The 23,420-nt window shown below is 45.0% G+C and overlaps 2 protein-coding genes across 7 annotated transcripts; one reads left to right on the top strand and one right to left on the bottom strand.

The window, feature by feature from the left end:
- Window positions 1-125: 125 nt before the first annotated feature.
- On the bottom strand, window positions 126-3,954 carry cysltr2b (cysteinyl leukotriene receptor 2b). 2 transcript variants are annotated; one of them, XM_018764252.2, is made up of 3 exons: window positions 3,851-3,954; window positions 1,470-2,053; window positions 126-1,268 (listed from the first exon to the last, which is right to left on the bottom strand). In XM_018764252.2, the coding sequence occupies exons 1-3, from the start codon at window positions 3,939-3,941 to the stop codon at window positions 1,002-1,004; spliced, it is 942 nt and encodes a 313-aa protein (XP_018619768.1). In that variant the 5' UTR covers window positions 3,942-3,954; the 3' UTR covers window positions 126-1,001. The 2 variants fall into 2 exon arrangements, with proteins under 2 accessions (XP_018619768.1, XP_018619759.1); XM_018764243.2 differs by having other exon boundaries at window positions 126-2,053.
- Window positions 3,955-7,398: 3,444 nt separating this feature from the next.
- rcbtb2 (regulator of chromosome condensation (RCC1) and BTB (POZ) domain containing protein 2) lies at window positions 7,399-18,996 on the top strand. 5 transcript variants are annotated; one of them, XM_018765154.2, is made up of 13 exons: window positions 7,399-7,579; window positions 7,710-7,795; window positions 8,181-8,316; window positions 10,125-10,275; window positions 11,571-11,737; window positions 12,041-12,199; window positions 12,609-12,716; window positions 12,961-13,103; window positions 13,996-14,186; window positions 15,318-15,444; window positions 15,947-16,086; window positions 16,568-16,782; window positions 17,056-18,996. In XM_018765154.2, the coding sequence occupies exons 3-13, from the start codon at window positions 8,191-8,193 to the stop codon at window positions 17,194-17,196; spliced, it is 1,668 nt and encodes a 555-aa protein (XP_018620670.1). In that variant the 5' UTR covers window positions 7,399-7,579; window positions 7,710-7,795; window positions 8,181-8,190; the 3' UTR covers window positions 17,197-18,996. The 5 variants fall into 5 exon arrangements, with proteins under 5 accessions (XP_018620670.1, XP_018620664.1, XP_018620658.1 ...); XM_018765148.2 differs by lacking the exons at window positions 7,399-7,579; window positions 7,710-7,795 and adding an exon at window positions 7,829-7,934 and having other exon boundaries at window positions 16,652-16,782; XM_018765142.2 differs by lacking the exons at window positions 7,399-7,579; window positions 7,710-7,795 and adding an exon at window positions 7,829-7,934 and having other exon boundaries at window positions 16,580-16,782.
- Window positions 18,997-23,420: the final 4,424 nt, after the last annotated feature.

Below are 23,420 nucleotides of genomic sequence, written 5' to 3'. Positions count from 1 at the left end.
GCATTCACTCACACACACACACAGAGAGAGAGAAAAAATGCTGAATTTTCCCGAATAAACTGACACTGAAATCTATTAATAAGACAAATCAAAAGAAATCACTCTTAACAGGTGCTTAACCGTAAAATGAACTTTCTGTTGCTGCAGTAATTCACATTTCTCCTTTAAATACAGAGGTAAAAAGAAAAGACTGCTTACAGCTAATTTTTCACAGCAGTAAAACATAGACCAACAGTATCTTTTAAAAAGACAATAAATTACATTCGTAATCATGATGAACAGTCATCTGTCTTCATGTATATACAGATTTAAGAGCATCACTGTCCCTGGTTCTTATGCTGTTTAACAAAACAAAATATTTCTTCATAATATATATTATTATGCATATAAGTATAACATGAGCTGCAGATACTTTTAGTTCTGCGCATAGTAACAATGTAAAAGGAAATGTTAACCTTCAGCCCATCTTTAGCCCTATTCATTTCTGGCTCTTTGCTGTTTTGTACATTTTTAGTCTTTATTTTCTCTTTCCAAAATGGAAAGTGATATGAAATTGCCAAGGACACAGCACCTGGAAGAAAGGATGCTTTTACAGCAGAGGAAATTAGAGACTTAATTGTTTGAAGTGGAACAGATTGGTTTAAGTGCACACGAAGACTATTATCAGCCCATTATTTAATCACGATACTTCCCAGTGGCTGCATTTTATTTTATCTGCCATATCTTTATTTTGCCTTTTTTTTTTTTTTGCATTCTCTATTCAAGAGAGACGGACAACGAATGAATATTATGCGAAACTGTCTGCAGAAAACACTTTGCACAAACATACTTCTATTCACAGCTTTAATTCCTATAAAACGCCCTGCTGTTTCACTACGCCTTGTACCCTTATGGACGCAAAAATAATAGCAGGGAGAGGGTGATCATTTTTGTGGGTGGTTGTTTCCCAAACCAGAAGGTGTAAAAGATACTCCCCCTTGCAGACGTGTCTTCAGTCACTTCTAATACATTCCTTCCGCTTTTACGGACAGCTCCCGCAGTTCAGCGATGGGCAGGTTTGCTGCAGCGCTGTTCCTTTTGCTCTTTGACAGCTTTGCGACTTCTTTGCGGCAGAAGTTCCAGAAGTTCCCTCCGGCGAAAAAGTACAGCAGGGGGTCCAGGCAGCTGTTCCCCGCGGCCAGGCCGAGCGTGACCACGGCGGCCCTGCGCAACCAAGTGACGCGGTGGCACAACTCTGGACTCGAGTTCACGCTGCACTCCTGCTCGGCCTGGAGGAAGAGGGTGCGCACCACATGGTAGGGCAGGAAGCAGATCAAGAAGATGCCAAGGACGATGACCACCAGGGCACAGGACTTCTTGTAGTTGGGCCTCTTGTTGCCCTGCACCTCCCGGGGCCTGACCAAGCTATACACCACAAATATGTAGCAGAAGGAGATGACGGCAAACGGCAGGACAAAACCCAGTCCTACCGTGATGTAGTTCAGGGTTATGATGGTTTTTGCGTTCTTGATGTTCAGCTCAAGACACTTCACGTTGTCCTTGCCGACTTGATGGGACCCCTCTTTCAGCAGAGGTATGGAAGCCAGGGACACGAAGAGCCAGATGAAGAGGCACACGGCCCAGGCGCCGCGACTCTTCTGCAGGTAGACGTACCTGTACGGCCGGGTGACGGCCAGGTAGCGCATCACGCTCAGCGCCGTCAGGAAGAAGATGCTGCTGTACATGTTGATGTAGAACACGTAGGACATGATCCGGCAGACGGCGTCACCGAAGACCCACGTGTCTGTGAGGTAGTAGGAGGCGCGGAAGGGCAGGGAGCACACCAGCATGAAGTCTGATACAAGGAGGTTGACCAAGTAGAGGGTCATCGAGGTGAAGCTCCTCATCTTCCTGTACATGGCCACAAAGTAGTAGAAGGAGAAGGCATTGCCCACCAGCCCCACGACAAAGATTAGAAGGTAACACGTGGGGTAGAAGTCCCGCCTGAAGGTGTCGATGGAGCAGTTGCACTGCACGCTTTCCTGTCCCATGTTGGACACATTTAATTTAATTCCTGGAGGGGACAAAATAAGGGGACATGGGTACAAGGCAAAATATGGACTATATAAGAATATATATTGGAATCTGGGACTGTCATTCTGAGGTGGAGATAACTGAAATCGTGGCGGTTAAATAAAACACGGGCGGCACAGTGGCACGGCGAGGTAGCGCAAGAGGATCCGACTTCGACCCCCGCTCAGTCTGCGTGGAACCTGCATGTTCTCCCCGTGTCTGCGTGGGTTTCCTCTGGGTGCTCTGGTTTCCTCCCACAATCCAAACACATGCTGTTCAGGTTCACCCATAGTGTGTGAGTGACAAGAGAGTGTGTTCCACTGATGTATGGATGAGTCACCCATTGTAAGTAGTGTATGTAGCAGTGTAAGTCACCGCGGTGAATAAGATGTGTGGGCTCATAACACTACGTAGAGTTTACTGGAAGTTGTTTTGGAGAGAAGCGTCTGCTCAGCGAAGAAACGTAAAATGGTATTCATTGTTGAAGAATATTGTTGATAGTGCCCTTTAAAGCACCTTCTGCGAAGGAATGAGGAATTAAAAAGCACCAACTCCATACCTTAGCATGCAAAATAAAGAAGGGGAATTTCATTTATATTTAAAACATGTCTTTTGAAGAAGCAACCAAGCAAAGAACAAAAACACTGACTGTCAAAACATTGCTATCTATTTAAAACTGAGCTTTACAACTTCCCTTCTCTTTGTTTTGTTTAAAGATCTTGAATATTCCGGGTTTTGTACAATTCTGTAAATTCACAATTGGGGAAAAAAAAAAAAAGAAATTAATAGCAACAGAAACTAAATATTAAGTTTGCTTTGGCAGTCAGTATTTTGGCAGACGTGCTTCGGTTTAATTTATGACGAGCTGTTTAGCGCATAGTGCAATACATAATGGCAGTTTATTGACCCGAATACACAGTGCAAAAAGAATATTGTTCATTGTTCATTCATTTCAGCCAGTTTCACTTCTCTGTAAAGACGAACTATAAACATTGAAACATAACTTATGTTTGAAACTTGTGACAATGTCTGCCTGTGTTAAACAGAGTGAGGGCATGAGCTAATATGTCCTTACATATAAAAACTAATCAGGTGCTGGAAAGGGAGACAGAGCGAGGAAGAAAATACACACACACACATTTTCGGAACCGCTTGTCCCATACGGGGTCACGGAGCCTACCCGGCAACACAGGACGTAAGGCCAGAGAGAGAGAGGACACACCCAGGACGGGACGCCAGTCTGCCGCAAGGCACCTCAAGTGGGACTCGAACCCCAGACCCACCAGAGAGCAGGACCCGGTCCAACCCACTGCGCCACCGCGCTCCCCTGGGAGAAAACAATTATGTTGTAATATATCATCTGCATTTGTGAACCACTAAGAGAAGTTTGCTCTTCTGAGATGTTGTCTTATGATCCGAAGGTCTCTGATTCAAATCTCACTCCTGTTGGTGGACCCTTGATCCAGGTATTTACCCTGAATATACAGTAAGAGTTCCCTTCTCTATAAATGGGTAAATCACTGTCGGTCACTTTGTAAACAAACATAACATGATAAATTGACTTGGACAAATATGGGAACTAAGTAAACAGTAATGCTGGCTGCAGGTCCTTTTGCTGCTTCGTCGTGAAGTTTCGGTCAGACGTTCTCATTCGTGGGATATTTATATTAACACACATTAGATTGCATTCTCTGTGATCTTCCCAACGCATCTTTCCACCCTCATAAATAAGAAGGATTCCATAAGACTTAAGTCAAAAGCCAAAAATAAAAAGACAAGTCACAGCAAAGCTACATACCCTTTTGCGAAGCGCTTTGGAGTGCAGCAAGTCTCGGCTGAACAGAGCGGAAGAGCCAGGCTGCGTCCCAGTGCTCCTGCTCTTTATCCATTAAGAGAGGTGAATGTCTGACTGTGCTCTATGATGCTTGACAGGGCGGTAGAGAAGAGGTATGGGATGGGTTATCAGATGTCCACCCCATGCAATGACAGGGAGGTGTGAAGGCAGTTCCTGCTGCGATTGCACGGCACCCACGACCCACCCCTTTTGTAATCATTTTCCATTTCCATATGCAAAACACACTTTAACAGGCTCTCATAAAGCAACTGGTGCCTTTGCTTTCCTTCCCTTCACAGTGTGCCTGCAGAGCACCATCATAGACGCTTTTCTTATTCGCACCATTCGGTGTTTTCTCGTGCTTCGCTGTTCAGTTGTACTGTTTTCTCTTGTGGGAAAAGAAGAAAATCAGAGAGTGGAACAAACTTTGGGGAAATTGATACAGTTTACTGGCATAAGATGCAGGAGATATTGTAAATAAGAGACACTTTAAATGTCTGTCATTTTGGATAATTTCTTTTTTGCTCTGCGAGGTGAGAAAAATGCCTTCGGCTGTGTTTGCACCTTTCACAATAACGCTGAATAATAATAACAGAATGCTGAAATAGTAATCGAGCGCTGGAATATCTAGTTGAGGGGTGCAGTGATGCAGTGGGTTTGGCCTCTGCCTGCTCTCTGGTGGGTCTGGGGTTCGAGTCCTGCTTGGGGTGCCGTGCGATGGACTGGCGTCCTGTCCTGGGTGTGTCCCCTCTAGCCTTGTGCCCTGCATTGCTGTGTTAGGCTCCGGTCCACCGCAACCCCCCTTGGGATGAGCGGTTTCAGACAGTGTGTGTGTAATATCTACGAGTCTTAAGAAATGCATGCATGTCTCAACCGGTCAGGAAAGAATTATTTTTGTTATTCAACACGACCTGTTTCCTGACTGAGCGTTTTGAACAGTGGCTTCACAGGTTTCGCTGCAAGACGAAGGGGGTGTTTTGCCACCAAAGAGAAAAACAGGGCTACTGGTAAACTTCTGTTCAGGCATTTTGAGTAGTTTGCCCCTAATAATAATCCAAAAAAATGTATCATAACCAGTGCAGATTCTGCTACTCCTCAACATACGTTGTCAGCATCTGTCTGAAGCTTATGCTAAAAGGCCACATCCAGGTCACAGTGCGGTAATCTGTTTAAGGAAATGTGTGGGATGGGGATAATTGGAGAAATTGCCAGTATTATCTCATATGCATACATGTGGATATGGTGTTTAATTTTGTTCATGAAAGAAGCAAATGGCATGATTTCCAGCGCTCTGTGTTATTGCAGTGCCTGCATTATGCCTGAAGCAACAATTTAACAGTTTAGTACACCACCCGATTGAAGCTCGGCCACCCCTCTGGCCACCCCTCTTGCGCAAAGCACTCTGAGCACACTGACAGGTGACTTTTTTCGCCACTCAGACTTGTACGACGCAAATAGTGTTCGGTGCTATTAGGCTGAAGAGCTGCGAACCGCCCGCACGGCCCAAACCTCTGTGTGTAGGAGGGAGGAGCAGGAGCGGTAAAATTCAATTTAGGTACCGTTGCTCCAGCCAAGTCCAGCACAAGTGAGCAACGCAAGGGGATACGGTGTTCAGGAGAGTAAAATCAGCGTTGTTTACCTACATTTCATTTCGTGAAAGTTTGTTAAAGTTGAGGTACTGCGATGTTTAATCATGAGAAACAATGTTAGCTTACAATTATATCGCATAACTTACTGCAACTGCTAATTTTTAAAAATAATCATGTTACTGCACATAAATGTTACCACATCATATGCTTACGAGTTTGTCACTGTTTTTTGTAAGTAGCTATTCAAATTAATAATATTAAATTTCTTGATAGCTGTGTACGTCTAACTGTAGAGAGCATGCAAAGGAAAGCAGGGGAAGCTAGGAAGATTCTTTCCATTTTCACAAACAGAGGACTAGTAGCAGTAAAACTGAAAATGACAAAGAGGCAGGGGAACGAATGGTACAGAGAGGAAAAAAGCAGGGAAATGTGTGCTGCTGAGAGAGACAAGGAGGAAGCAGAGGTACCATACAGTCTGCGAGGAAGCTTGTGGAGAAGCTCTACAGAGACAAAACACACATCAGACCAGAATCAGAGATGAGCAAAAACACACAACCCACCAGACCAGGTATGTAGGTTACATAAGTTGTATCTGCAAGCATAAAAAAAAAAAAATTTCCAATACCCAATTTGCATCATTAGCATCTCAATATACAAATAATGTAGAATAAGGATCGTATCAAATGATACAACGTTTTTACAGACATTTCTAAGTACTGTCACTAATTTCTTGTGTTCATTTGTAATAAATTCTGCAGAATTTATAGAATTTCTGTCCGTAGACTTTGCTTTTGGTACAGCATGTCACAGTCAGTTGTGATTTTTTTTATTTTGGCCACCCCTGAAAAAAAAGTTCTGGCTACACCCCTGTTTGTAGGGTTAAAGAGGTTTAAAAAAATAATAATAATAAATAGCAGCCACCTGGTCAGTTAGCAGAAATGACACATCCTTACACACAAACACTGATGTTCTTATATTTGACTAATAAAATGTGCTTTTGACAGCGCTTCAATGACCCTCGCCACACTTCTCCTCAAACTTTACTGAAATAAATAAGATTAATAAAGGACATCTGGTAGTGTAGTGGTCAGAGCTGCTCCCTTTGGACCCCAAGGTCACAGGTTTAAATCCCACCTCCAGCTGTGTGTAGTATCCTTGCATAAGGTACTTACCCTAAAATTGCTCCAGTAAAAATACCCAGCTTCATAAATGGGTAAATTATCATAAGTCGCTTTGGAGAAAAGCATCAGCTAAATTAATAAGTTGAATAAGTATTCAGTTCAGATCTTAAAAAACACTGGCACCCAGAATAACAACTTGAAAACACCTAAAATAACAAGAACAGATGTACCGATATACACTTATTAAAGGGCCGATAGTATTTACACAGTTCTAAAGCGAAGATTAAACAAAAATGTACAGTTTTAAGGTGAAAACCACTTTCTCTCTCTGACACACTGCAAAATCACAAAACAATGATGAATCACGTCAGACAGAGTGAAAGTCAAAGTAGTGTCAGTCAAGGGCATTATTCTTTAATTTCTCTTTTCATACCTGACAAAAGAATGTCGCATTAAAATCACACATAAATTAACAAAAATGAACAAATAATAATGTACAGACAACACTTTAAATACTATCAAGTATCTCCCTCAGGAAACCATACAAATCTGTCCTGCCCCCCAGCGCGAGCCACCGAGCCTGAAAGTCTGTGAGCGTAGGGGGCAACGCTCATTGGCTGAAATAATTTGAGGGCGGGGTTTATGGAACCTGCTGACAACGATAAGTTGATGAGTGGGGCGGCTTTACATTCACTGGCTGAAATTGATATGGGCGGGATCTCTAATTGATATCAACAGCGATTAGGGAAAGTCAGTAAGAGCTGCTTGTCGACGCTCATTGGCTGAGTCTGCAGTGGGCGGGGTCTCCGGCAGCTGTCTGACAGGCAGCTCGGCCTGCAAGTCGATGGAGCACAAAGACAAAAAGAAAAAAAGAAAAACATGCCGGCAACGCAAATCCGTGAGTTCACGGAGATGCGCTCGGGTCGTAGCGTCTTCTTCAGCCGGTGAAATACATACTGCCCGCTTCTTTGTGAATCATGCTGGTCAGTATTCTCTCCGTTCGCGGCAGTGTCGTTGTGCTGGAGCGCGCAGCGCGCTTCCTGCATCATGTCACTGTAATCCTGTGTCACACTGACTGTGTGTGTGAGTGTGTTCTATTCTCTTGTGTTACAGTGATCCGGCCGGACAATATACTGGATAAAGAACGGCAATAAATAAGGGCGGGTGACAGTGACGTATGACAGTCAACACTCTACATGGTAATTCGCTGCGTCTCACCGAGGCCACGAATAATAAATAGTTAATAAAGTGTAACCTCCCAATGGAACGCCCGGGCACCTGGACTTCCACGTTTCTTCCTCATGCAATTTTGCTAAAAAATGTGATTCACACAGCAAGGTAGACTTGTTTTTTTTTTTTTTTTACGTCACTTCATCGTATAAAAACGGACGAGCTCCAGAAGCACGATGACTGATGATCATGATGCTCTCGGTTTAGCGAGGAGTAGCAAAAGTAGGAATAATAATAGCCCAGCCAGCGCGGTATTGTTGGATTAGTTGCGCTTAGTGTGTTTTTCACTGAGGTGGCGGAGAAGGGAAGAGAAGAGTCTCGCGATGCTGTCAGCTGTGCCTTTTTGTCCCGCAGAGCTCGAACCATGCTGGACGTGGGGAAGTGGCCCGTGTTTGCCTTCCTGCCCCCGGACGAGCTGCGCCTCATCCGGCAAGCGTGCGTCTTCGGGAGCGCTGGGAACGAGGCGCTTTACGTCACGGTCAACGACGAGGTGCGGCCGGGGACGTAGGAGCTGTGGGTTGGGGGGGAGACCTGGGGTCGGGGATGTCGCTCAGCCCCGAGCGCGAGCGCGAACGCCAACGGAGCCCAGGGCCCCGGATGTCGGCCTGGCATCCTAGCAAGCTTGGCCTCATCTGTGTAGTGTAGGATCATGTGGGCGCAGCAAATTTCTGCCAAAAAACATTTTTATTTATATATATTATTTATTAATGATACTTCTTAAAAGGGCGTATACCATTTACACAATTCTAAAGCGGAGATTAAACGAAAATGTCCAGTTTTTAAGGCGAAAACCACTCTCAACATTCTGGCTTACCAATCAGTCACGTCACAGTGAAAGTCAAAGTAATTTATATAATTTAATAACTAATATATTTATATTGTATACAATAATATTTTATCTTATAATTATGTATATATATTATTGATATAATTATATATAATATATAAACACATTTCTGAGTGACATGAGGTAGACAGAAAAAAATATGTAGATATATTTACAGTTTTGTTTGAAAGTATGTGGAGCCCTTGTGGCTTGTGTGCTTCAGTTTTACCACAAAATTGTTATTCAGTGAGAATCAGTCTTCCTCATCCGACACAATAGGTGTGTAATGAACAATTCCGTGTGTTGCTTTAGAGGAAATCCTCTGTGTAGGAGAAAAAACACAAGTAGTGCGGGTGTAAAAATGAGGGAACCCAAAGTAGGTCAGTAGAATCAGGTGTGTAAAGCAAAATAATTCATTCATTTAATACGTTTATTGTAATATTTTCTGCGTTTCATATTTTGTGCAAGAATGGCCATCCCTATAGGGTTCACATACTTTGAAGCAGCACCGTATACATGTTTACTCTATCAAAGCAGGGTGAGAACAGCAGAGCTTTGTGGGATTGGCTCTAACAGCCGACACATTACTGGTCTATGTCATTACCCTCTGTGCTACCTTTTGTCCCTCACAGTGCACGTCCCCACAAAGGCTAGCCAAATAATGAATTTTGGCAGGCTTTTCTAGCAGGATGGGTGTGAAAAAATGACTTGTTTTTTTTTTTTTCTCCTCCTGACATCGTTCCCATTAAGTCAAAACAATGGAGTTAAAAAAATTAAAGTGCAGACTTAACTTAGAGCCCAAGCTCTGGTTCTCAAAGTGCGAGTGAATGTTCCGGCGTGCCCACATGCTTTAACGGGAGGTCGATAAGCAGGTAGAGAACAGCTATAAATAGGACAGTAATTCCAGCCCAAGTCCTGTTTTATCCACGAAGGAACCCGTGTGCATGATGTTTATCCACATTCTCTCTTGTTTATCTTGGTGGAGCAGTGCTTCAACAACATGCAGTAAGTCCATAAAAGCTCAGAAAAACTAGCCCCATTACCAATCTGTTGCCAGAGAACCACCTGCTAAATATGAAATTTCTGCATTATGCGTCTCTAGAGGAGGAGATGATAAAACTCTGGCACAGCATGCTGTAGACAAAACACATTTCTGAGTGACATGTTTTCTAAATTCATAGGAAGGTAAGCCTGGGAATGATGACTGCCTATTCTTAGAAATAGATTGGGTTCGAAGCCAGAGGCAGACACCCGACGACAGCTGTCATTCACATTTTTCTCAGTCACTCTTCAGGGATTTAGTTAAAGGATCTTGTCCAAGTCATTGAGGGAATTAAAAACCCTCACGCATTTAAACAGCGAGTGAAAGATTGATTGTCACTTGCAGGAAACTGGTTGTACTTGTGTAGTCGAAACCATCCCGGCATCATGTGGAGGCCCAACCCCAGGCTTTTTTGTGTCCCTGGTGGCAGGTCTTTGCCCTGGGCACCAACTGCAGTGGCTGCTTGGGTCTGGGGGACATGCAGAGCACCATCGAGCCCAGGAGAATCGACGTCCTGTGTGGAAAGAAGATCGTGTCCCTGAGCTATGGCACAGGGCCCCATGTGGTCATTGCCACTACAGGTAAGCAGGACCCCCCAAGCCCCACTGAAAGATACAATAACAATATGTGTATTATTGTGACTCCAGGAGGCACTGAAAGGCAAACCCCATAAAAATAGATAACTTCACTGCAGGAAGCACCAAACAACACCACAGTAGTTACTGTGACTCCAGGATTCCCAAAAGGGTGCACTAGTGACACGCATAATTAGTGGGACTCCAGAAGGTACTGAAATACCTGCTAATACACATGTTGCTATTGCTTCAGGACACAAGGGTACATCCTTTAATAAAAAAAAAAAAAAATTGGCAATAACTGTTAGTCCGGAAACCACCAAAAGATATGGTGCTCAACATGCACTGATGGCAATCCCAAGACAGGGCACCATGGGTGGCACAGCAAGTAGCGCTGCTGTCTCACAGGACCTAGGTGGTGCGAAAGAACATGGGTTTGATCCCTGCTCAGTCTGTGTGGAGTTTGCACATTCTCCCCATGTCTGCATGGGTTTCCTCTAGGTGATCCAGTTTCCTCCTACAGTCCAAAGACATGCTGTTCAGGTTTCCCCATAGTGTGAGTGACACAGATAGTGTGTTTCACTGATGTATGGATGAGTCACCCATTGTAAGTAGTGTATCTAGCAATGTACATTTACATTTATTCATTGCTTTTCTCCAAAGTGACTTACAATGTTAAGGTTACAATTATTTACCCATTTATAGAGCTGGGTAATTTTACTGGAGCAATTTAGGGTAAGTACCTTGCTCAAGGGTACTACAGGTGGAGGTGAAGCTCAAACCTGCAACCTTTGGGTCCAAAGGCAGTCACTCTAACTACTACGCTACCTTGGTGATTAAGGTGTGGGCTAGTAACACTACATAGTATCCGTTGTAAGTCGCTTTGGACAACCTCGTCTGCTAAGTGAATAAATGTAAGACTTATTGGTAAATTCATCTCTTCATTTGAATAATAACTTTCAGTCTCGAAAGCACTGAAAGTCGAGTATGGCAGCTCTGGAGATGTGAAAGATAATATCAGCATGCAGCTGTAACTGGCAAGAGCCCAGCAATCCCAGTGCGTCTTCTTCAAGAAAGACCAGTTTGGGTGTGGAGTTACACATGGGAGTGTTTTTCAAACCTAATACATGTTATGTAGCATCTCACTTTAATTCCCAGAGACATTAAGAAAAGAGCTAATATTTGACTGGTAGCTCCCTGGTGACCTGTATCCACTTTATAGACTGGATTTTGCTTTACGACCTGAACTTTTTCCCTATGCTGCATTCCCTACACCTGTCCCCACCACTGATTTTGCCTAGATGGAGAGGTGTACGCCTGGGGCCACAATGGCTACAGCCAGCTGGGTAACGGCACTACCAACCATGGGCTCACCCCTGCACAGGTGTCCACCAACCTACTTGGCAAGAAGGTGACGCAGGTGGCCTGTGGTTCACACCACACCATCGCCCTCACCACTGAAGGGGAGGTGGGTACTGCAGGAACTAGTCTGAGCGATCTCTTACCAGCCTCTGCAAGTTCCCCCCCTCAGTGCACATGTAACATACACATGTAATACATTATTTTTTTCAATCATGCACAGATCCACACAGTCACATGTATCTTGACAGGTGCTTTTATCCACTGAGATGAACAAATAATAGCTTATAGTTTCAGATCTCAATACAAAAGGATACTTACTACCTTTGAATAACATCAAGTTCCCCTGTGGGAGAGTGTGTGACACTTCATGGATTTTCAGCTGACCCCACTCCTGTCTCTGCACCTGCAGGTGTTCGCTTGGGGTTACAATAACTCGGGCCAGGTGGGCTCGGGCTCCACGGCCAACCAGCCCACCCCGCGGCGGGTCAGTAGCTGTCTGCAGAACAAAGTGGTGGTTAACATTGCCTGTGGGCAGTTGTGCTCCATGGCTGTATTGGATAACGGAGAGGTAAGGTTCCCAAACTACCCATCACCATTCCAAAGAACACCTTTTCACAGACCTTAAATGTCACTAAGGGGAATCCAGTCAGAGAGTAGCGATATAAGATTTATGCATTCACCTTCTTGGAGGGGGAGGGCAACACTGTTGAACTGCTCAAAACACAAGAGCTGAAGTCAAGAATTAAGAATGTATGTGTTTCTTTGAGAATGGACAGCATAAATAGGTAATAAATATTTCCCTTTACGTCAGTCAGGGAAGATCAAGTCAGCTGACTAGATAATGAGAAGATGCTATATGTATTAAATAGGTTTTTTGCAATAACTGGTATGTCTGAAGAACCCTAACTAGCAAGAAAAGCATATTTCTCTCAGTGATCCTGTGTAAGAGCTGCTTTACAGTGTTCGTTCTCTTGCAGGCCTACGGCTGGGGCTACAACTGCAATGGGCAGCTGGGCCTGGGCAACAACGGGAATCAGCAGACGCCATGCCGCATCGCTGCCCTTCAGGGCATTAATATCGTGCAGGTTCGGGAAGTACCGCGTGATAACAGTCGCTACTGCTGCCTTTTTACTCTTCACTGTTAGAATGTGACTTGCAATTACTCAACATGTTACCTAATGCCTGGCATCAAAAAGAGCAGGTAGTGGTGTCGGAGTTCCATCAAATCATTTGTTAACATTTGAAAAGATGGAAAACGCTCCAAAAGAAGGCACTGCATTAAAGGGAAATGTTTCAAATAGCTCTGCCCTGCCTACTGTGGTTCCGCAGGTAGCCTGCGGGTACGCGCACACGTTGGCACTCACGGACGAAGGCTTGGTCTACGCCTGGGGCGCCAACTCCTATGGGCAGTTGGGCACAGGCAACAAGAGCAACCAAGCTTGGCCCACCCTCATTAACATGGACAAAGAGAGGTGAGGCTGAACCAGAAACTGTAGCATTCTGGGACACCAAGTAGTGTTGTTAAGAACTGTTCCATGGGGACACTGGGTTGGTGATCACTTTTAAGGTTTGTCGCAGGAAATTGTGGGCTGCCAGAATCTCTCCAAAGTGGTCTACTGGAGAACAGCTTCTTGCTCCACCTGCTTTCCTTAATGCACTTAGTGTTTTACCGCTGTAATTTTCATGACAATGTTTATAAATGCTGAATATGGTAAACTGCAAAATGTAAGCCATTAAGCCTAAGGTATCCAAGGCTCATGAGCTGGAGATAATTCAATAGATTGGAATGAATGTACCTGGGGTAGCAGGTGGAGCAGTAGTTACAGTTGCCACCTAAGTCAAATGTATGGTATGGTAAGTGCCGAGTGGAAGCCAACCCATAGCGACCACTCGCGTGGTTTTCAAGGCAAGTCAAGGGAGGAAACAGAGGTGGGTTACCAGGTCCTTCCCCTGCATGGTGGGGAAGGCAAACACAGGGAGAAAGACAGGGCCACTACACCCCAAGCAGGACTCAAACCCCAGACCAGCCACACAGCAAGGCACCAGCCAAACGCACTGCACCACCGTGCCCCCCTCAGTCAAAGGACCCAGGTTCAAATTATATCTCTTGCTGTAATATTCTTAAGCAAGGTATTTACCCCGATTTGCTCCAGTAAATAGTGTCAGTTGCATAAATGGGTAAATCACTGTAAGTAGCTTAATACGATTAGTAACTTTGGATAAAAGTATCAGATAAAATGAATATGTGAAGACCAGCATACACACAGCTCCTCCTCAACTGATTTGTTGTACTGCTACATTATTCACGCTCAGTGAGTTTTATGGATGATGTGTGTGTCACCCTTTGTTTCGGATTGGCGTCAGGATGGTGGAGGTGGCAGCGTGTCATACCTGCCACACGTCTGCGGCCCGCACCCAGGGTGGCCAGGTGCTGATGTGGGGGCACTGCCGGGGCCAGGCCGTGGCCACCCCCCACCTCACGCACTTCACCAGCACAGATGACGTCTTTGCCTGCTTCGCCACTCCAGCCGTCACCTGGCATCTCCTCGCCGTTGGTGAGTGACGGAGACGTGGCTTTGGGAGTCCCTGCGTTCGTCTTTCTGCAAATTGGTTTGTACACTTGCCATTTAGTCCTCTCGGCACCTCTCTCTTATCATTCTCTTATTTCGATACACCAAGGGTGGGAAGCACTGGTCTCCTTGGGCCACTATATGTTCTGGTTTCCAATCTGGAACATTACTTTTAATCCATTTTACATTGTTTGATTATAGGTAAATGAATAACGCATGCTCACTGCAGCAGCCGAAAAGTATTATTGTATGGAGTGCTTGACCCTCCCAAAATGCATGAAATAAAGTATATATAGGACAGCACTCAGAGCTGGGAATGTACTTATTGTAGCGTAAAATTGCCCTGGTGCTATTTCTGAACCGCAGCGCCCAAATTGCACAGCTAAGGTAGCCACTCATTTTGTTATGTAATGTAACCTCACCTGATCAGTTGGCTTGTGCACCATCTTTTTGTCCATTCACATGCTTTAATGCATGCTGTTCTCTCTCTTCAGTGATGGCCTTAGTTACACAAGATCGTTTGAGTCATGATATTGTATATTCTTCATATATTTACTAATTGCATGCTTTCTCAAGCTTTCTTTTCTGCACATGCTGCAGAAGGCTTGAAGCTGAAACGCACTCATGTTAAAATAGCATTTTCATAGCTGTGAGTGCTGTCCTTTTTGTACTTTACTGCATAGACAGTTTAAATCATGCAAGCATTCAGCAGGGGAGGTACTATCCCGTTCATGAGCTCAAAAAATAGTAGCATACTCTACTTCCCACAAGCACCAGACATGCCCACCCCTGGTAAAGATAAGGAGAACATCTAATAAAAACTGAGTGACAAATAGTTTTTAAAAGGAACAGTTTGGCACCCTTTTACTGGACCTCTGAAGGGGAAGTAAAAATCTGGCAGTGGCTGTGGTCTGAAGTGTACTCATCATGTACAGCTTTGAGTTTCCGTAAAGCACATTGATCCCAGCCAAAGGTAATTTTCAAACTTCCTGAACAACTAAAACAAAGATGGTGCTTAACAGGTGAGGTAGAAAAGACGTGCTTGAACAGAGAGGGTGAACGAACTGGCAGTTGACATTAAGACTGACGTGTGGAATGCGTCTCCCTGTCTGTCAGATGGAGACGATCACCTGACAGTAGCGCAGTCACTCAAGAAGGAGTTTGACAGTCCTGAGATCTCCGACCTGAAGTTCCTGGTGGACGGGAAGTACATCCATGTTCACAAGGCCCTGCTGAAAATCAGGTGCGGTCAGTCGGAAACTCAGAACCGAACCCCTCCAGAACACACCCCATTTCCACACACCGCTTTGAAATTTGCATGCTGGGAATCTCTCAGAGGAGGTTGTTTTTCCTTTTCCCCATAACCTCGGGGATTTTCCAGTCAGTAACAGGTTTGAACTTGGGCTGAAGTAGCTGTTTGGCTTTTTTTTTTTTCCCGTAAGGATGTATGTGGCCCACTGTTAACCTTTTCATGTCTGGCAAAACAGAACCAGTTAGACTCCCATTGGTAATTTTATGTTAGAAACAGAGAAAACATGCAGCTTTCAAGCATGTTTATTAGTTGGACTTTCCCACTTGAAATCCCATCAGTAATTTCCGTTTTTGAGTTTGATGTTCGGAAGTCTTGAAGACCCTCACTGCAATCACATCTCTGGACTCTATCCGTCACAATCGGGACCGGGCTGATAACGGTAAACGAGCCAAAATGTGGAAGCGCATTTAAATATCGAGTCTTACTGTTATAGGTGTGAACATTTCCGGGAACTTTTGAACGATACGGATGAGGAAGCCATCGAGGTCCATCAGTTTTCTTATTTGGTATATCGGGCTTTTCTCGAGTACCTGTACACCGACACCATCAACCTGCCACCAGAGGACGCAATAGGTGAGCATAGCCTGTCTCCGTCACCGTTAACACAAGGAGGGGGTGCCAAGAAAGCAATCTGTCCTCTTGTGCTGTGTGGATAGCAGTACAGGTTTTACCTGTGTAGACATGCTGGAAGGTTTCAGAATCACAGTGATCCTTTTAATAGGCTCTGTGTAAATACTTCTAGGAAGCTACCCGCTGGCCATATCTGTCACACCTGTTTAAATGCCACCTGGCAGAAATTCCACAGATATGTTCCCTGTAAAGTTGGCCTGTGGACTTTCTCACACAAGATTATCTCGGTTTGATCTAGTGGTCTTCAGTTTCCTCTTCTCTGGCCTGTCGAGAATTGTTCACTGCTGTCGAATCAAGTGTTTACGGATAGCTGGTAATATCTGTGGAGTTTACGCAGGCTTTTATATTGGACTCGCACTGGAGTCGCCCGCTGGCAATATGGTCATGGGCCACAGTGTTTTACTGTAGTGGTTGATGTATTTAGTTGCCCTGATAGAAATATCCGGCTCTCTGTACCACATTCCCCACCGCTCTGGACCTGTGGACACCACATGGGTGCTCCACCCAGGCCTGCTGGACCTTGCCACCTTCTACAGGGAGACACGGCTGAAGCGGTTGTGTCAGGAAACCATCAAGAGGGGTATCTGCGAGGAGAATGCCATCACCCTGCTGTCAGCAGCCGTCAAGTATGAAGCCCGGGTAGGTTCTGTGGATCTGTTCCACTTGATAGCAGCCTAAGGTAACAAGCTGGTAAATTGCATTAGTTAAGAAAACTGTTAGTTCAGTCAACTGCTGGAAGTGCTTGTATAGAATTAAAGCCAGAATTGGACTTGGGGGACTGTCAAACTGCAAAAGTGGTTCTGTCTAGCTTTTTACTCTCTTTTTTTTTTTTTTTTTTTTTTTTTTTGCGTGATTAATTGTAGAAAGCCTTTTTGTGTGCAGGAGCAAGATCTCTCACCACTTTCTTTGCAGGACCTGGAGGAGTTCTGCTTCAAGTTCTGTGTGAACCACCTGACGGCTGTGACCCAGACACAGGCATTCACTGACATGGACCATGAGCTGCTCAAGAACTTCATCAGCAAAGCCAGTCGCTTTGGGGCCTTCAAGAACTGAGTAATCATGGACCTAAGTGGCTTGTGGATGTAGAAGGTCAACAGTGGATTGGGTTGAGCTGAGAAAGGCCATTCAGTGGGACCAAAACAGAGCAGACAACGATCTAGACACCCCAAGGACCTGGGAACAGGATACTGGGGACATTGGCCAGTACAATGATCGTCCAGTGTGGGTCTCATATTTACAAACACACTATCGCATGGAGGTAAATTATCCCAGAAATACATATCATCTCCTGCCTGAGACAGATGGCAGTGGATACGAGTCCATCTTTTGATTGTTCATCGATATAGAGCCAGTTCAGAACTGCAGCTTTCATTTGGTTAGACAAATTGAAAAGGAGCAGCTAAAAGCCCACAGACCACAATAAATGGGGCATGACCACTGGGCACCTTGTAACATGAGAGGTTATGCTAAGGGCTGCTCTTCAGCACAGTAGAAAGCAGCTCAGAGGTGGGTAGATATGAACTTCTAACCACTCCTTTTTTGTTAATACCAGACAAGATCTGAAGCATAGATTGGAACCACTCAGTGAAGTTTACATACCAGGAAGAGTCGGGCTTCTGCCGACATTGGGAAAAAAAAACGGTCTGGATTTTTCTGAGGCTATTACTGTGATTACAGGGTGCACGTTCCTGCATTATGGTTATGCTGTGTTACAGCTGAAAAGTACTCGAATATTCATGGTGACATAAATACATAGTTGTGCTGAAGACATAGTAAACACGTTTATTTCACTTTATAGTGTGAAAGAGAGAATTGTTTACATTAAAGCCTAGTTTGTGGAACTAACCAAAAAAGAGAAATGAATGGTAGCAAACAGAAATACCGTATAGACATGTTTTAGTGTCCGGTATGAATGTGATGATACTATACTCTATGAATTTGAACTGGAAAGGTGGGTAAGAGTTGACCAGAGAAAAAAGTGTTAAAACCCCTGTTCAAAGGAATTTTCAGCAAATGTTATTGGCCTTGTGACAGTGTCCATATAGAGGAGCAACTGTTACACTTTGACTCGCTTCTTGATAAACAAAGGTCACTGAGACATTTGCCATTTCAGAGGAAGGGATTCCTGCAACCTGTGTTTACAGATAGAGATGAGCAGCTGATATCCTTTTATTGCAGTTTATCATTAAGGAAAAGGATCCCTCAAATGACAAGTGGCTGACAGGACATGGTCAACAGGAGTGTCCCTTATCTCTGGTCCATTATAGAACACAACAGTGGTCAAGTGTTTCAAATGTTTCATGTAAGACCTGTAAATCGATGAAGAACTTTGGTCTGCAATACTGCTGTTGACACAAAAAGAAAATGTCAAGAACTAGATATGTATTGCTGTTACATCAGCAGTAAAGAAGTGAGTGGGACAAAGTTGTGTCTGTACAGATTGCTGGAGAAGGGCTCTGCAAATCCAGTTGGGTCACGATGCAGTCATTAGAGAAGAAGTCTCTGCTGCTTCCATGACACCCTGAAGTCCAAATTTCAAAAACAGTTGATGGAAGACCTGCAATAATAAGCAGCATGTATCTGAAGCAACGGTGCCAGTCTGAACCACAGCAATGAAAAGCTAGTGTAATCGGTAATTCTTTGTATTCTGTGGCTTTTGCCAGTTGCTGAGGTATTTCAAAGGAGCCTGGCCTGCATCTCTCTCACACACACACACGATTGGTAGAAGCCGGTCTGAATCTGAACAAGTGAATTGCAGTCAAACCACTTCTTTCTGCTAAATTTCTCTAAGATGGCAAATGAGATGTGCTTCTTTCATGAGGTCGCTAAAATTAAATTGAATACAACACTAAACTGCAGTTTTTCTGCCTGAGAATGTCTGTCAACACAGTTTTATATATTCATGTGTTTTCCCAAGTCCAGTATTATGTTTTGTGATTCATTTTGAACACAAGTTTGACTCACTAATGCTGCTGCAGTTAACAAAAAAAGGATTAATCACTCTATACATGTAAAACTATTTTTCTTTTTATCGGGGTGTGAGGAGTACAGAAGAACGTGAAGTCAATGTGATGATAATAAAAAGTGACAGTTGTAATTTGTCTCATCATGCTGCTTATTTGATACATTCTGAGATGGTTAGGGTATTAGTGGCAGGCCATATTGCCTGCTGGCCAACTGCAGTGTAAAGGCCAGAGAGGGAAAAAACAAGGTCACCAAAGAACGACAGTAAATGCAATTGATAAAGTGATAAACCACATGATCAGTTGTGGTACTACCCGGTCAGCAAGTATCAACTTGTGTCAGACGCAGAGGATGGTCTATGATTCATATGGTGATGTTTTTTTCTCCCTGGAGCCAGAGATGATGTCGTATCTCATGATTGCCATCTCTACGATTTGGCAAATGGTAGAGATGGCAATCGTGGGATATAACATCATCTTTTACCTTAGAGGCACTAAGAGTGAAAGCTGATAACTGACAAATGGGACATTTTGCGGTTTGTAGCACAAAAGCGGTCCGGTTTTTCACTATATGGACCGTTCGGAGATTCCTCAGCTAGTCCTCCTTTTTCACGAAAAAGGTGACAGTCCAAAGTGCGGGTGTCTATTTGCTGTGAGTCGGCTGATATGGGCGGCTATGAATGTACACGTACTCGAGAAAAAATCTCCTGCTTCGGTCACGTACTTAACGCTGTTCCAACACCAGCTCCTATCCAAACCGCTGGCAGTGTCTGTACAATAGCAGCCGAGCCCTACAGAGGGCAGCACCAGGCCAGGAAACGGCCTTCGTTCTTTCTGTATTTCGTTGTTTTTACCAAATGAGGTTGAAGAAATTCGGTGGCCCTTCAGAGTCCCATCGTAAAGGTTGTGGTCCATACGTATGACAAGTAATTGAGCGCCAATGTTTCTGTTGTACGTACTGGAGCAACGAAGCCATGTGCAAAATTGGATGAACCGGAGACCACAACCATCCTAATGAATTAAGGATAAATGATGTGTGAATGAGTTCAATGGACAAACTGCTTTGGTGCACGCACACACACACACACACACATTTTCTGAACCGCTTGTCCCATACAGGGTCGTGGGGAACCGGAGCCTATCCGGCAACACAGGGCATAAGGCCAGAGGGGGACCCAGGGCGGGACGCCAGTCCGCCGCAAGGCACCCCAAGTGGGGCTCGAACCCCAGACCCACCAGAGAGCATGACCCGGTCCAACCCACTGCACCCAAGACCACAATCATCCTAATGAATTAAGGATAAATGATGTGTGAATGAGTTCAATGGACAAACTGCTTTGGCACACGCACACACAAGCACACTCAGAGTGAGAAATACAGTGAGAACCACTACGCATGCTGCTGATTTTGTTGAAATTTTAAATAACCCTGTACTAATAAAGTAAAATGCTGAAGTACTGACCTCTGAATTTACGGTAACAAGACGGAATTGTCAGAAGAATGCAAATTTCTTGACTGTAAAAAGCCAGAGTGCATAAGCACAGACTACAAGCGACTGGCCGCACAGCATAACCACAGCCCCAGAATAGACATAACGTGACACGCACGTGGCAATGCAGGACGGAAAAATGGACCGAGCAGTAAAATACTAACGTAACGCACACGTTGTATTTTCTATGAGATGTAAGTCGCTTTGGAGGAAAGCGTCTGCTAAGTGAATAAATGTAAATGTGAAAATGGCAGCATGGAGCCGTGTTTCTGTCTGCAAGCGGTCAGGTGAGTCGTGGCTCAGTGAGCGACCGAGCATCAGAGCATGGTCAAACCTAAGTAAAGACAGCAAATTCGTTTTCAGCCAAAGAAGCCTGAATGCTGCAAACACGCAACAAACACTAAAATTATCGCTGACCCCCTTCCCCCATATACAGCGTTTCTCACCTTTGACAAGGCATTTAGCGAAAATAAATTGTTCTAGTTTCATATAACATCATTTGCATTTCTGGAAACCAGTGTTTTCTTCACGTTGCATTTACATTTATTTAGTAGACGGGGTGGTGGCACAGCGGGCTGGGCCAGGTCCTGCCCTCTGGCGGGTCTGGGTTCGAGTCCTGCTTGGGGTGCCTTGTGACGGACTGGCGTCCTGTCTTGGGGGTGTCCCCTTACGCCCTGCGCTGCTGGGTTAGGCTCCGGTTCGCTGCGACCCTGCTCGGAACAAGCGGCTTCAGCCAATGTGTGTATGTGTGTGTATTTAGCAGACGCTTTTCTCCAAAGCGACTTCCAATGAACTCTATGTAGTGTTATCAGGCCACACACCTTATTCACCGTGGTGACTTACACTGCTAGATACACAACTTACACTGGGTCACTCATCCATACATTAGTGGAACACACACACACACACACTCTCTCTCACTCACACGCTATGGGTGAACCTGAACAACAGCATTGTCTTTGGACTGTGGGAGGAAACCAGAGCACGCGGAGGAAACCCACACAGACACGGGGAGAATATGCGAACTACAAACATTGCAAATGCTACACTAATGTATTACTCTAACCCTAATGTATTTGGTCGGTTTGTAATGTGGTATTGATTCACAGACGGGGAAGTGTGCAAACATTAGCAGTACTCACTGCAAGGCCACTGATACAGCAGCATGTGAACAGCGGGGGAGGGGGTTTAACGCTCATTCAAAGTACTATTTGTAGTGCGCTTCAATTTTTTAGCAGGCTGCAGAGGGAGGAAATTACCTGCAGCTGTAAAAGGTCCAACGTGTTTCTCAGTTTACTAGTTTTTTTTTTTTTAAAGCTTCATTGTCTAAATACATGTGCGCTTCCCAATCCCTTATAGCAAAAGGTCTGTCACCTCACGAGTGCTGGTCATCCTTACACGTCAACATTTTAACCCAAAATAAAGAACATTTTAGGTTAACAAAGTAACAGATGAGACTGTTGCAGCGATGTAAAGATGCAGAAGATACTTCGCGTTAGCTTAGCATCAGCTAGCACGTCGCTTCCTTTCCATCGCTTATTTGCGTGAAGACTGATTTTTGCACGGAAAAGGCAGCGTCTTAAAAATGTTGCACAAAATGTATCCCTAACTGCTCTAGCAAAAATAATAAGACAGCCGTCTTCGTGTATAGTCGGGTCGATATGAGTCGCCGGGCTACATCTGCAAGGAGATGGGAGAGGGTTCGCGTTCCTTTGAGAACATGTAGCCACGCTGTCTGACAGGCGAGGGATCGGGGCGCTAGGAGCGCCGCACTGCCTAAGGAGCAGTTTTTCTATGGCTGAACCCAGGACGGCATCTAAATACTCCACCTCATTTACTGGAGAGGAAACGCTGGGCTGAATTTGATTCACGGGAGGTGTTTTGCCGTAGCCTGGCGCTCCTCGGAACGGCTCGCGGAGCCACGCTGTGGAATTTCGGCTCAGATCAACGACCCACCAGCCCTCCTCGAATGTCAACGGCCCTCTGCAGCATCCAAACATCCCCTTGGGGGGGAACGAGGGCCTCCCGCTTTTAGAGCCCCGATCACACTAAAGCGTTCCCGTTTGTCCCCCGTTCGTTTTCCTCTTCCGTTGACCGAAAGCTACCGCAGGACTTCAGTTTTGCGTTCCGAGTCACCGGGACTCTGAAGACGTTAGCACGAGAAGCCGCCGTCGGGCGAAACGGGCATGTCCTCAAAGACAAGTACGGGCAGCGCCGTGTGCCCCGCCTGCTGCTTTGTATGTACTACCTTAGCACAGGTTCACCAGGAAACTGCTTTTATACGGGTAAAGGGAACTATTGCCATACGGAGCTATGAGCCACAGGAGGTATGAGCAACATAGCGGCGGCAGCCGGCAGGGTGGTAATGAGGGCACTTAGATGATCCCGGGGGCCGATTCGATACGCCTTCGCCGCTCGTGTGGGCGCCAGAGCCATTATTTCCACGGCCGCAGGTTTATGGCTCTTCTCAGCTCGATGCATCATTTCCAAGAAGCCCTCCGTCGTTATTTCCCCAGACTGCTGCAGCTGATGACAATCTATGCGTTCGTCCTCAACAGCAGGAGAAGAGCAGTAGTGCGCGCGCTCGCCTATCGCTATGAGCTGCCGAATGTCATCGTGCACTGGCGTGTCACACGCTTGTCCAATTCAGAAAAAATATGCGAATAATTCACGGTTTGGGTGGGTGATTGGAATGAAGAAAAGTGAAAGCAGATTAAGCGGTGTTAGACGTTCAGGAACCAGAGGTTGACTAACTGGAAACGTTATCTTCTTCCAGCGGCTGGGGGAAGGGTTTGTATCCACTCAGAGATTGAACTGAAAAGTGG

This window comes from Scleropages formosus, chromosome 10 (genome assembly GCF_900964775.1).
Source record: "Scleropages formosus chromosome 10, fSclFor1.1, whole genome shotgun sequence".
Taxonomy (NCBI): Eukaryota; Metazoa; Chordata; class Actinopteri; order Osteoglossiformes; family Osteoglossidae; genus Scleropages; species Scleropages formosus.
The sequence above is the reverse complement of the archived record's forward strand: the minus strand, read 5'-3'. Positions and strand labels throughout refer to the sequence as shown.

Coding starts and splice junctions, on each gene's coding strand:
- cysltr2b (XM_018764243.2), bottom strand. CDS start 3,941: ATGGATAAAGAGCAGGAGCACTGGGACGCAGCCTGGCTCTTCCGCTCT. Junction 2,054..3,850: donor CCAAAGCGCTTCGCAAAAGG/GTATGTAGCTTT, acceptor TGTCCCCTCCAG/GAATTAAATTAAATGTGTCC.
- rcbtb2 (XM_018765133.2), top strand. CDS start 7,858: ATGGAACGCCCGGGCACCTGGACTTCCACGTTTCTTCCTCATGCAATT. Junction 10,276..11,570: donor TGTGGTCATTGCCACTACAG/GTAAGCAGGACC, acceptor GATTTTGCCTAG/ATGGAGAGGTGTACGCCTGG. Junction 14,187..15,317: donor CTGGCATCTCCTCGCCGTTG/GTGAGTGACGGA, acceptor CCTGTCTGTCAG/ATGGAGACGATCACCTGACA.